At 37.3% G+C, this 12,435-nt stretch overlaps 1 protein-coding gene across 13 annotated transcripts in view; it reads left to right on the top strand.

Annotated features, from left to right (window-relative positions):
• DENND4A (DENN domain containing 4A) overlaps positions 1 to 11,396 on the top strand; it is a 47,854-nt gene extending 36,458 nt beyond the window's left edge. For 12 of the 13 annotated variants that reach the window (XM_015292247.4, XM_015292246.4, XM_046899168.1 and 9 more), the window contains 11 exons: positions 542 to 752; positions 1,756 to 1,850; positions 2,775 to 2,950; positions 3,069 to 3,215; positions 3,528 to 3,738; positions 3,966 to 4,220; positions 4,748 to 4,865; positions 5,053 to 5,079; positions 5,581 to 5,743; positions 7,367 to 7,431; positions 7,649 to 11,396. In XM_015292247.4, coding sequence (XP_015147733.2) covers positions 542 to 752; positions 1,756 to 1,850; positions 2,775 to 2,950; positions 3,069 to 3,215; positions 3,528 to 3,738; positions 3,966 to 4,220; positions 4,748 to 4,865; positions 5,053 to 5,079; positions 5,581 to 5,743; positions 7,367 to 7,431; positions 7,649 to 7,785 — 1,605 coding nt within the window. In that variant the 3' untranslated portion in view covers positions 7,786 to 11,396. The remainder of the gene's footprint in view (positions 1 to 541; positions 753 to 1,755; positions 1,851 to 2,774; positions 2,951 to 3,068; positions 3,216 to 3,527; positions 3,739 to 3,965; positions 4,221 to 4,747; positions 4,866 to 5,052; positions 5,080 to 5,580; positions 5,744 to 7,366; positions 7,432 to 7,648) is intronic. The other variant, XM_004943897.5, reaches the window with a different exon arrangement.
• The last annotated feature ends 1,039 nt before the right edge of the window (positions 11,397 to 12,435 follow it).

Genomic DNA, 12,435 nt, shown 5'->3' with positions numbered 1-12,435 from the left:
GAAAGCATCAGTGGATTTTAATTCTTTTTTTTCTTTAAGTAATTACTGAGGTGGCTGAAGGCTAATTTTGCACTCGTCATTTGGTTGGGATAATCTCTGCTGCTACCAACTCAAACCAAAAATAATTTCATTCCTTGATTTTTTGGGAATGAAAACAGATGCAATTTGTTATTGGTGTTACTACTGTGTTTTCTTGATGTGGTTAAAACAAATCTGAGAATAATTAAATTGTCTATGATGTCTCACATAACATAAAAGTTACTGCATCTGCTAGTAACTTTTATAACAAGAATAAGAAAACATTGTAGGATTAAGATGTTCAAGTTTTCAATTAGGTCTTACTGTTAGAAGAATCTTTACAAAAGACTCCTCATGTAGCACCTTGTTTCACGTTGGTTCTGAATACAGATCTGAACTGAATGACTTTCTAAGGAGGTAAATTCACACCTTGAACTTCTACACAAATAAAGTTGACTCTTATTTTCAGAAATACTTTTGTTTGCCTTTCCTTTTCTCAGTGGAATTTGTTTTCTTGTCTCAGGACCAAAATTCAGACCGAGCAAGTGTTTCGTCACTTGGAGCTCTGGACTCAGAGTCTACTTCGTTAACTGATGAGGATGTCTGCAATGACTTTGAGAGCACTTCTCCTCAGGAGAATGCTACATCAGAAATTAAGGGAATTGGCCTCAGCAGGACAAGCCTGGAAAGCTCAGCTTCTCATGATGGCTCATCAAAGCAGTTTGACCAGTGCGGTAAGAGACAGCTCTTTGCATTGCATTTGTTGATCTGAACATATTCCAGTTTTAGAAGCTTTTCTTTCATAATTTGTAGTTAGTTATCATCTTATACATTAATCTTTTATGTGGGAAAAGTGTACTTTTCCTCTTTCAACTTGTGAACTCTTACTCATGTATGCATGTCCATAGCTGTAGATGCTTTTACTGTGGAGCCTTGTCTGGGGTGTTTCCTATGGAATAACTTGCAGAGTGACATCCTGGCCCTGAGTAAGTTTCTTGGTGCTGCAGCTGTGCAAATTAGATCTTTCAGGCCCTTCACTGTTCCTGTAATCATCACATTTTCTGGAAGTCATCGAGGCTGATCATTAGAGAGACTTCAAATGTAGGGGTTTTTTTTAATCTGCAATGTAGTATTGGTAAACTTACATCCATTTCTGTAGTAATGTCTCTTTAAAGTAGTTTTAAGCATAATCAAAATGAAAAGAAGGTCTGTCTGCTTAAATTCCTCTACTTATTTCCTAGAACGGCGTGTCCAGATTTAGCTCCCTACTGTATGTCATACAAAGAAACTAGAGAGGAGCAGCAGAGGTTGCCATGATAGACAGGATTTAGGAACATCCTGGGGTAGAGGGGAGCCTGTCTCATTTAGTGAGGCGAAGAGGAGGCTCAGGGAGATGTGCAATCACAAGCAGTACCTCTTGCCGTTCTTTATTTTTCTATCCAGACAGAAAGGGTGGATATGAATTACTTAATCTGTAAACCTTGTTGCCAAGCTACCAACTGTAAAAGGAAACTGAGCGTGTGGAAATCCTCTGTTGGTAGTTCGCATTTTCACTGGTGTTGGTGCTGGGCAGATGGCAGCCTTATGCTCCAGCTTTGCGTTTTTCTCTCTCCATATCTGATTTACTGCTTCTTCCATTGCATGTTTTAGAACTGCAGTATTGTTTGACAGTTCACTAAAATTGCGTATTCTGGGTAATTAATACGTGGTGTGTGTTTTTGTTTTTTTTTTTACTAGGTTCTCTTTCCAAGTTTCCTTTACCTGACAAATCTGAGTTGATATCTTCTTGTAGTACCAGTAGTACCAGTGTGTTTCAGAACTACGCTATGGAGGTATGGGAGGATTTATCAGTACAATAAAGGCATATGTCTTCAAATATAAATGCTATCTAAATCTCTGTTAAAGTTCAAATCTGAAAACTATTCCTCACTGAAAGATAAGTATTTCTGTAACAGAGCAGATTTCAATTCTCAAGAGTTTGAGAACTGGATCCCATTAAGGCCTAGGCGTGTAAATCCCTTGCACAGCTATATGTAAAAAGTCAAAAATAACAAGCCATAAATAGCTCTGTGCTTTTAGAAATACAGAGTAGATAACCAGCTATTTCTTACTGGAGATTTGAGAAAGATAATTTCACTTTTTACTATTACAAATTTGTTTGCTTTTCATTTCAGTGGATGTGGATTAATGACCAGTCACTTTCAATTTTCTTTTTTCTATATGCTGGCAGTCACTACAGGGAAGTGTATTATAAGAATACTTTGTGTAGCTGCATAAATATTGCTGTACCCTTATGTTTGCAAGCAGATTACAAATAACACATTATTGTGAATAAAAATATTGACTAAATTAGTACCCAGTCTGAATTATTCTGGGAAGCTATAAAAGAGCCAACTGACCTGCTTAGTTAATAACAATATTTATTTAATGAATATAGTTCCAAATCCCAGTCTATTTGTTACAGTTGAACCAATCAGTCTAAATTTATTTCTGCATGTAATACTTTTTTCAGCTTTAATTCCAGTCATTTGCCATATCAACTTCCAGCTGTTACAGCTTGGATTTTAGTTAATAATTGTTCTGAAATACATACTCTTAAACCCAACTGTTCCAACCTAAAGCAAGGAAATCTGTAGCTTGTGTGTGAGTAACAAGCGGTATTTATCCAAGGGCAAAAATTTGGGAAATAATTCTGTTTTAAGTGCTTTGAAACAGAATTCCACGTTCTCCAGACTGACTTTATCTGCTGTATGCAGGTCCTTATCTCAAGCTGTTCACGGTGCCGAACTTGTGACTGTTTGGTTCATGATGAGGAAATCATGGCGGGTTGGACAGCAGATGATTCAAATCTCAATACCACGTGTCCTTTCTGTGGCAATTTATTTCTGCCTTTTTTAAGCATAGAAATCAGAGATCTTCGACGACCTGGACGGTAATAATGTTTGAATTTTCTCAGTTTTGAATGATCACTTTTGAAATCAGCATTTGTGTTTCTTGGGGTTTTTGTTTGTTTTTGGCTTTTTTAGATAATGTGTTTTCTCTCCCTGCAGCTATTTTCTGAAGTCCAGTCCATCGACAGAAAACATGCAGTTTCCATCACTTTATTCAAATCCAAATGGAAAGTCCTGTAATACTGCAGCTACTGCTGGTCTTACTACATCTCTAATGTCTGTTCAAGAGGATATACATTCAGATAGGTAAACCCACGTGTTCTTTGTCTATTTATGTAGAAATTACTTGGGTTCTTTTTGGTTCAGCTTGGTGTTCGGTTTCATCCGTGATATAAAAATTCATTCAGACATCTGTAATTCTGCCTATTTTGTGAACTCTTTTAGAATATTTGTGTCTATTAGCAGTGCAAAAGAGAGTAAAACTTTCTTTGTAGCATGGGTGGGTACAGCGGCTGACAGGGTAGAATTTGCGGTGTGAGGTTCATTATGTACTCAGCTCTGTTGTATGGGCTTCCTAGTTTTTCTGCTTGTTTCAGTACCTGTTTTTTTTTCCTCTAGCAATTCTAAGCAGAGTGACAATACTTGTGCCAGAAGTATCCAGATCCCCTCAGGAAGAAGACAAAATACTTCTGGATCAGAATGTACAAGTCACCCTGTAGCAAGGAGTATCAGTACTTTTGGTCCATTGGAAGAAGATGAGAAGGAAAGCCAGAAGATCAACCATATCATTCCTACTGGTAGCCTGCCTGCTACTTTGCAAGGACCAACAGTGTGTAATTTTTCTACCTTAAATGTCATTGTTTCAAGTGTGCAATAGATTCCAAAAATGTACAAGTATTAATTAAGAAAACAGAATTAACAATCCTAAGTTACCAGAAATAGTAGGTTTTATTATCTTAAGCTAAGATTTTTAACTCTTAGAAAACAAAAGCATTTTTCAGATACTGTAGAGATGGTTACATTCCAATTAAAGGCATTTTTCTTTTCTTACCGTAGGATCCCTTGGGCCTAGACTGGCGCTTACCGAGTCCTGATCCTATAACGGTTCCTTACCTCAGTCCACTAGTAGTATGGAAAGAGCTTGAGAGTTTACTTGAAAATGAAGGAGATCATGCAATAACAGTAGCAGACTTTGTAGATCATCATCCTATTGTATTCTGGAATTTGGTATGGTACTTCAGGCGCTTGGACTTGCCTAGCAACTTACCAGGATTAATACTGTCTTCTGAGCACTGTAATAAAAATTCAAAGGTATGGAATCAGAAACTATTGACTTGTGAGGAATGTTTGCTTTCCCACATAGGAAATCATTAGTTATTGAAATACTTCTCAGGAATGTGCCTTACAGTGTACTGGGCCCAATCCAATATTGGTAAAGAGTGTGTTAGCTGAGGGAAGATATGCATAACTACAAAACCTGCACTCAGCAGTACTTACGTGGGGTTAAGTGTTCAGTTCTTACCAGCCACACTGTGGTTTGCGATCTTTGGTTACAAAAAAGATGAGTTTCTGGTGGATTTTATGTCAGTTTTGTGGCAAGTCAAGCAGTAGGAGAAGAAAGAGATTATGATTTGAGGAGTGTAGGAGGATGCACAGAATACTTGTATGTCACTGACGTTCTGTTTAGTTGTGGCTTTTCCTGTGGAAAAACCTGATTTTACAGCAGTTTTAATTAAAAAAAAAAAAAAGCTTGTAGATTTGGAAATATTTTAAATATGAAAGTCTTCTGTCATTGTTTTCTAACGAAATATCTTCATAATATATATTTTCCTGCTCAGATTCCCCGAAACTGTATGTCAGAGGACAGTAAATATGTTCTTATTCAGATGCTGTGGGATAACATGAAATTGCATCAGGATCCAAGGCAGCCTCTGTATATTCTGTGGAATGCTCAGAGTAAGCATTGTTTCTTGTGGGAGTCTTTCTTGTTTGCTTTTCTTTAGTGTGTATTTTGGTTGTTTAATTGTGTTTTTTAGATCAATTTTCATTTTGCGCAACTGAAGAATGTCTTGAAAAAAATTTTCTGGATAGTTCATACAGGATACATGACTGATTTTTGATGATACTGCTTTTTGTCTTGCAGGTCAAAATCGCACTCTTTTGTTTGAGAGTGAGTGTTAAGTTCGGTGTTACTATTTTGAGTTTGTGACATGTTTTGGGAGGGATGCTGGTTGTGTATTTAGCAGTAAACTGCTTAAACAAGTTCAGTTCTGCTGCATATCTGTTTCAGATCATTGACCATTATATTTGAAGTGGCTTTTTCTTCATTGGGAGGGGAAGAATAAAGGGAATGTATTTCAGTGATGCACTGAACTTACATTGACAGTTCATCCATTATTTTTTTATTATTATTTTTGGAGTTGCTTACAAAGAATTTTGTTGCCATTGTTAGATCATGTGCCTGGAAATATGCTTCATGACCCATTACAGCTATTGAGTTTTCTTTGATATGCTTTTTTTATTTTGCTGTTTTGTTTAAATGTTTGTTGTTCTTCAGTACATATATGCCAATGTTTTCACAGTTCTTTAGCATCCCACCATTTTTTAAACACCTTTCTACTTGCCACACAGATCATATGTTTATTCTTACAGTGTTTCTAATGTTTTTCAGCCCAGAAGTATCCAATGGTCCATTTGTTGCAAAAAGATGATGACTCTTTTAATCAAGAACTCTTGAGAAGTATGGTGAAGAGTATTAAGATGAATGATGTGTATGGACCAATGAGCCAAATATTGGAAAGACTGAACAAATGGCCACATATTAAAAGACAGAGGTAAGAGTTCAAACATGCTCTTCTGGAGCAAGCTGGGACAGCAGTGAGGCTAATGCAATTGGTATTTTCAGTGGTTTTGGGTTTTTTTCTTTTAAAGAAAAAATTCAGTTTTCCAGTAGTATTCTCAAGTTTATCACTCAGTCTGGTAAATACTTCTCAGTTTTTCTTCTCTGCTCTACAGCCGCTTCTCTTACATCTGAATGGTGGTAGATGAAATTGAAAGTGTGTATGAGTATTTTGCCACTAAATATTATATACTTACAGATTATATTAGTTATAATTAAAAAAAAAAAAAAAAAGAAAACAAATACCACCTCCACTTACTCCAAGGATGCGTTTAGTGGGGGTGGAGGGTGTTTAAGTTCTCAGTTGCAAAAAGAAGGGGAACTGAGAGGATAGGTTAAGTCTTGTAATTTTTTTAGGAAGCTTTTCTCTGTTAGCAGTAGAATTAGTGAAAATTATTTCTCTGTGAATTTGTATTTCTTGCCTGGATTTACTGATCTTTATTTATAGTAAGATATTGCAGTCTTTTCAATGGCTGGAGTTTTTACAAGGTGTCTCATGGAATCATAGAATTACTCAGGTTGGAAAGGACCTCAAAAATCATCAAGTCCAACCGCAGCCTAACCATAGTACCCTAACTCTAACAAACCTCCGCTAAATCGTATCTCTGAGCACCACATCCAAACAGCTCTTAAACACATACAGGGATGGTGACTCAACCACCTCCCTGGGGAGCCTATTCCAGTGCTTAGTCACCCTTTCTGTAAAGAAGTGTTTCCTAACATCCAACCTAAACTTGCCTTGGCGCAACTTGAGGCCGTTTCCCCTCGTCTTGTCACCTGTCACCAGTGAGAAAAGACCTACCACTCTCTCACTGTAAACACCTTTTCAGGTACTGGAAGAGAGTAATAAGGTCTCCCCTCAGCCTCCTCTTCCCCAGACTAAACAGCCCCAGCTCCCTCAGCCTCTCCTCATAGAGCTGATTTTTCCAAGCCCTTCACTAGCCTTGTTGCCCTTCTCTGGACCTGCTCCAGTACCTCCATGTCCTTTGTTTATTTGGTTGTATGCTTTTTTGCATTTCTGTTATCATGAAAAAGTAGATTCCTTACCTGTCTGTGACATTTGGTGGAATTTGGCCAAGGATAAGCTACCTGTGGGCCATGGGGAGAGAAGTGTGTGATGTAATCACATTGCTTCATTCTTTTATTAATCCAGGAAAAAAAACGTAAAATAAAGGCTTACGATAACATTGCGGTGCTTTCCTCTTGAGAGGAAAGCCTAATGAGGATTGAGAAGCAGGGGAAGATGAATACTTTCTTCTTAAGCTGGTGCTCTTTTGGTTGAACCACTGGTATGTTGAGTGCCTAAGTGCGTCATTCTGGGGCCTATTACAACATCCCCTCCTCTGGTGGAAGTTCTATCAAGGACTGACCCAAGTGATGTCCATATCTGGGGAGTCCACAGCATTCTCCAAAGGTTAAAGCTAACAACATTTTGGAGGTGATAATAGGGAGCAATGTTCAAGGTGCTTATTCTTATCTTTAAATGATTCAATCTATTCTTAGTATAGTTTTTTTTTAAGAGTGACTAGCATATAAATCAACTTTTTCACAATTTCAGGAGCCTGTATAGAGAAATACTGTTTCTTTCTCTTGTTGCCTTGGGAAGAGATAACATCGATATAGGTAAGTTATATTAATTACTGATATAAGCACAGATGATGTATGAACCAGTGTATGTATGTACTTCTCAATTTCAGAAAACATAGTTTTAGATGTGTGTCATTCTGTAGTAAATACTAAGTCCTTTTTATTGTTATTTACTGCTGATAAACATATTGTCATTATATTTGCATTGTGGCTCCAAGCAAAATATGTAGGGATTGTTCTTCTGTTTCTGCAGATGCTTTTGACAGAGAGTATAAAATGGCCTATGATCGTCTGACAGCTAATCAAGTGAAGAATACTCATAATTGTGATAGACCACCAAGTACTGGAGTGATGGAATGCAGAAAGATCTTCGGAGAACCATATCTTTAAATATACCTAGATGAAAAGCTATGACGTATACCTGTGTAAAATAACCACTTCAGTCAGAAGGAACATCTCAGTCTTCAGTGTTTGAGAATGTATGTACGAATGTACCATGGCAGAAGGCCTTGGAAAAATGGGGCCTATCTGCAGTTGTGGCAATGGACAGAGTGAGAAACGGGCCAAATGTTATTTCCTTGTCCCTAGCCCTTTATGCAAATCAGTGTATAGAAAGGAAGATTCTAAACAAAATCAGTTTTCTAACTTAGGACAACATACTACATTTCCCTTATTAAAATGTGTGTATATATATAACAGGTGGACAGGAGCAATGCACTGAAACTAACGTGAGCGAAGTAAATTCTTCAAAATCTATTGTTTACATAGAATATTCATGATGTTATGAAGAGCATACAAAGCTGTATTATACATATTTTAAATTGTTTATAGTAAGTTGATATTTTTTTATTTTTTTTTAAATTACTGGAGTGAGTTTTAAATGGACTTGCTGCATAAGCAATACACTGCTTATTTGTTTTGCAGGACACTGCTATTTATAGTAACTTGTCCAGTTACTTTTGAAGAGTGATTTCTTTTTAAAGCAGAGTAGAAAATGTAAACCTCCACCTAGACAGTACGCTAGATACAGGATTTCTCTCATGCACACGTGGAAAATGTATTACCACAGCAATCAGCAGGAAGGTATGGTGAAAAGCTCTACTAACACTGATATATCTCTGTAAAACACTCTGTAGGAATCTTTTCCTCTCCCGTTTCCCTCACTCCCTGCTCCTTAGAGAGAGTCTGTAGCATATTGAGGAGTCCTACAGATGATTTTATGTCGTCAGTGCATCTCAGCAGTTGATATTTGTTAATGTGACCTCATTACAGATGTTATACAAAACAAGTGACAGCATTCAAGTTCTTCATAAAAATGCAGTGATCAGTGTCTTGGTGGATGTGTTTGAAACACACTAAATATGGTGAGCACGTAATGCTAATCCAAAGCTTTTAACTCTTCTAAAGTAGGTAAAGCAACCTTGCTACAGGGAATATGTAGGGAGTGTAAATTACTGAGGCATATTGTGAATAGTAAAATGTAATTTGAATGTCTGGTCTTAGTTTCACAGCGAAACAATTTTTTCTTTTCTCTATGAAGAACAACACAATGTCAGTCCTTGTGGTGGATTCATGGCTTTTGAATTACATTTTCTTGTTTGAGAATGTTCAAAGAACATTGTACTCTTAGTCACATAGCAGCTCCACGCTGGAAAGCAGGCAACAGTGAAAATATCAGAAGTCCTATATGGAGGTGGGAAGAGAGCCACTGAATTGTATAAAATGCCCTAAACAAATTAAGCAAGGCTTTCTTTAGTCTTCACAGTTCCCCGATTCTAATTTGTTGTTCCTTTTGTAACATTTCTAAATATTCACTTGTCCCATTAGATTGTTTTATCTGAATGCTTCCCAGCAGGAATTTCTTAAAAATCTTTCATTTGCAAGTGTAGTAAAACAGCAATATTTAGCTAGCTAGAAAGGAGATGAACCTTAAAGCTCACGTTTACTCTATTAAATGAAACAGTGAGCCTCTTAGAGGCTTAAATGAGTAGTGCTACTGTACTGCTCTATGTAACCTCTTCCCAGACCACTGTAAAACAGTAATACGATGCTGTCCTAAGGATAAAGGACTTAAAGTTTTTAGAGCTGCAGGTATATGCTGATGCTAATCGCAAGATGCGTCTTGATGTAAATGCAATCTTGCTGGATACAACTGCCACTGGGTAATTCCTCTTCTCTATCCTGCTGCTAACTATGTAGCTGAGGTTTTTGGGTTTTGAAGCTTCCCCCACCCTGATGTGGAGCTAGCAATGTTACACTTAGCAACGTTTTTCGTGTTTAATTTATTTTAACAGTTTCTGAAGCTCTCATTCATGCTGTTACACTTGTAAAATATTCTTCATTCATGAACCATTGCTACTTCTTCACCCAGATGCATTGTAAACTCTGTCAGCGTAGGGTGAACGTGTACCCGCTTCGCTGTTCTTAACTATTGTGAAAAATACCAGATTATTTTATAACATTCATCATAAGTACCTGTTAGTGTGCATGTATGCTCTGCTCTGTACAGTATCTACACTGTATTTACCAAGTAAAAGTAGTGTATATAGATTCATACATATTTGTGATGTGTACAGTGTAGTGCTCCAAGCTTTTTGCAGTTCTGTTTCCCACATATTCACCACTTGGGGCAGCCACTGTTTTATAGGACCTTCAAGCCATGAAGGAAGGCAAGAGCTTTTTCCAGAGCTGCTGTGTTGTGTTAGAGGTACTGAGCTATGAAGCAAGCTTCACACTTTCTATTTCAGTCTGGCAGGAGCAGCTGAGCCTTGTCTCTAACAGCCTCTCACGTAACAGGACGTTACGCTGCAACTGCGTGCGCCTGCGCAGGGATAGATGCAACACTTGTAATTTGGCCCACGTCCTCCGTTCTAGTCCCAGCTTAGTTGTAAGTATTTCCAACAGTCTAACATTTATAAAGCCAAACGATTTGCCACTTCATTCAGATATCAGCAGTCCTGTCAGTATTATCAGAAGAGTATATACTGTATCATGAAAAGGATTTGTATATGCATCATTAAAACAATCTCGCATCCTCAGAGCGGTGCTCCCAAAGCATTGCTGTATTTGGATGTGCTTTTAAATTAGCGTATCATATAGTATTCCATCAAGTGAAATCATTATACTGAATGAATTGCTTTATAAAGTCTGTTGCAAGTCAGTCCACTGTAGAAACATTATAAGATGGTGTAGTTGGAGTAGTAGTATACTTTAAAGTGGGAAGTTATCCTCACTCATATCACGATGATGTTGAAAATGTAGGCCACGGGTGGATAATTTTTAAGCCTCATACAGTTCAACGTTGAAACAGTTTACAAATCTCACTGTCCTTTATTAGAAAATTGAGTATATTTTCCAATACAGCAAAGATGGATAAATATTTGAGACATATTTTCAATTTAAAATTTTGTATGAACTGAATTTCCTCTTTTTGTGTACAAAATAATGCTTCTGTCAGAACCTTAGACAAAGGTTTTACATTTGCAGTGCAATATATATTTTGCTTTACTTATGGTTCCACTGGAATAAGTATTGGAGATGAAATAGTGAAATGTGAATAGAAATGGTGCTGTTCCTCTGACACTGCTAGTTCCCATTTTGAGGCAGTTTGCTGTTGGCACACTTACAGCCTGCTGGATTAGACTTCCACTGACCAGTTAAGCAATGTGTACTCCAAGGAAGAGGCAATTCCTGCATATGAAAACTTCATATGCAAAATGGGAGAGGCAAGTAGTAATAATAGAGAAGGGTATTTCTGGATAGTATCTCACCGCAATTTAAAAATGGTACTTTGTTAGTCTGCAAGCAGCACTTTTAAATGAATGGTTGTAGATTTGTAAATATGTAATGTTTAATTTTTATTTACCAAAAATACAGTATGTTGTATGTTTGCTTTGGTTTGTAGTTCCTTTAAAATATGCAAGTCAGTGTTCACAATGTTAAAATTTTTTTGTCTCTTCCAAAAGAGTTTTACAGTGAGTCAATAAAAATCTTAAAATCTTTCTGGTTATTTTCATTAATGTTTTATTAGTTGGATTAGAATGACAGAAGTGTCTGCAGCTCAACTACATTGTTTGCTCACAGGAGGCATTTTTAGCAATAAACCTTTCGGGTTTGTTGATTGTTGATGTCAGTGGCATTTTCCATAGTGGCTATATAGAAGGCAGTGCTAACAGCAAGAGTTAGTGCTGGAAAGAATAATGTGTGAACTTCAGAGATGAGTCAACTCTTTTTTTACCTTCCTCTTGTAGCATATCTGGTTTCTGGTTTAGCTTTTACAAGTGGCACCGTTCTAACTGAGATCCACTCATTCTCTTTACAGCTAGATGTCAATCCATGTAATATGCTTGCATTAGTAGCACTTACTGATTACATTGCATGAGATCACAATTTGAACGCTATCTGTATGACTTCTTTTAGGATTGCTGTGCAATCCTGTTGTCGTCTGCATGCTGTAATAGCTTTTACTGCTTTGCTTGTTCCTTGAAAGGCTCAATATTACGTCTCCAGTAGTCTTAAGAGGACCAGCAAGAAGGATCGCTTCAGGTGTGCATTACATGTTTTGTATTCACTTTCTTTGATGTACATGTAGTGTATCAGTTGTTTTATCAGATGCTTTATAGTGGCTTTCACTGAAAGGGTGAAAATGACCTCTGCAGAAGGAAGTAATGACAAAGTGGCTACAGCACAAACTTCAAGAACTGTTGTGCTCTGGAGCACTTACTGCTTTTATACAGTTTGAAGGAATTCACTACTGAGATGGAGAATGTCTCCACACAGGGCTTTGGAGCAGAGCAGTTCTGTAAGGGCAAGCCATGAAGGTGTGATTCTGTTCCCACCAAGTAAAGATCATTGATTTTAGTGAGTTCGAGCAGTTGATTGCATAAATATTACTAAAATGTGTATAAAGGTTCTATGCTTAAAAGCAGTTTCATTACCTTAAGATCAGCCCCATTGAACATCTAAGGTATCTGTATTGTACCATTACAGGAATGCCTAGAGGTGCACAGTACTTGGTACTGGTCCCTTCATTACCTGGTC

The sequence above is a fragment of the Gallus gallus genome, chromosome 10, assembly GCF_016699485.2.
Source record: "Gallus gallus isolate bGalGal1 chromosome 10, bGalGal1.mat.broiler.GRCg7b, whole genome shotgun sequence".
Classification (NCBI taxonomy): domain Eukaryota; kingdom Metazoa; phylum Chordata; class Aves; order Galliformes; family Phasianidae; genus Gallus; species Gallus gallus.
Note: the sequence above shows the minus strand (reverse complement) of the source record. Positions and strands in the feature narration are given on the sequence as shown.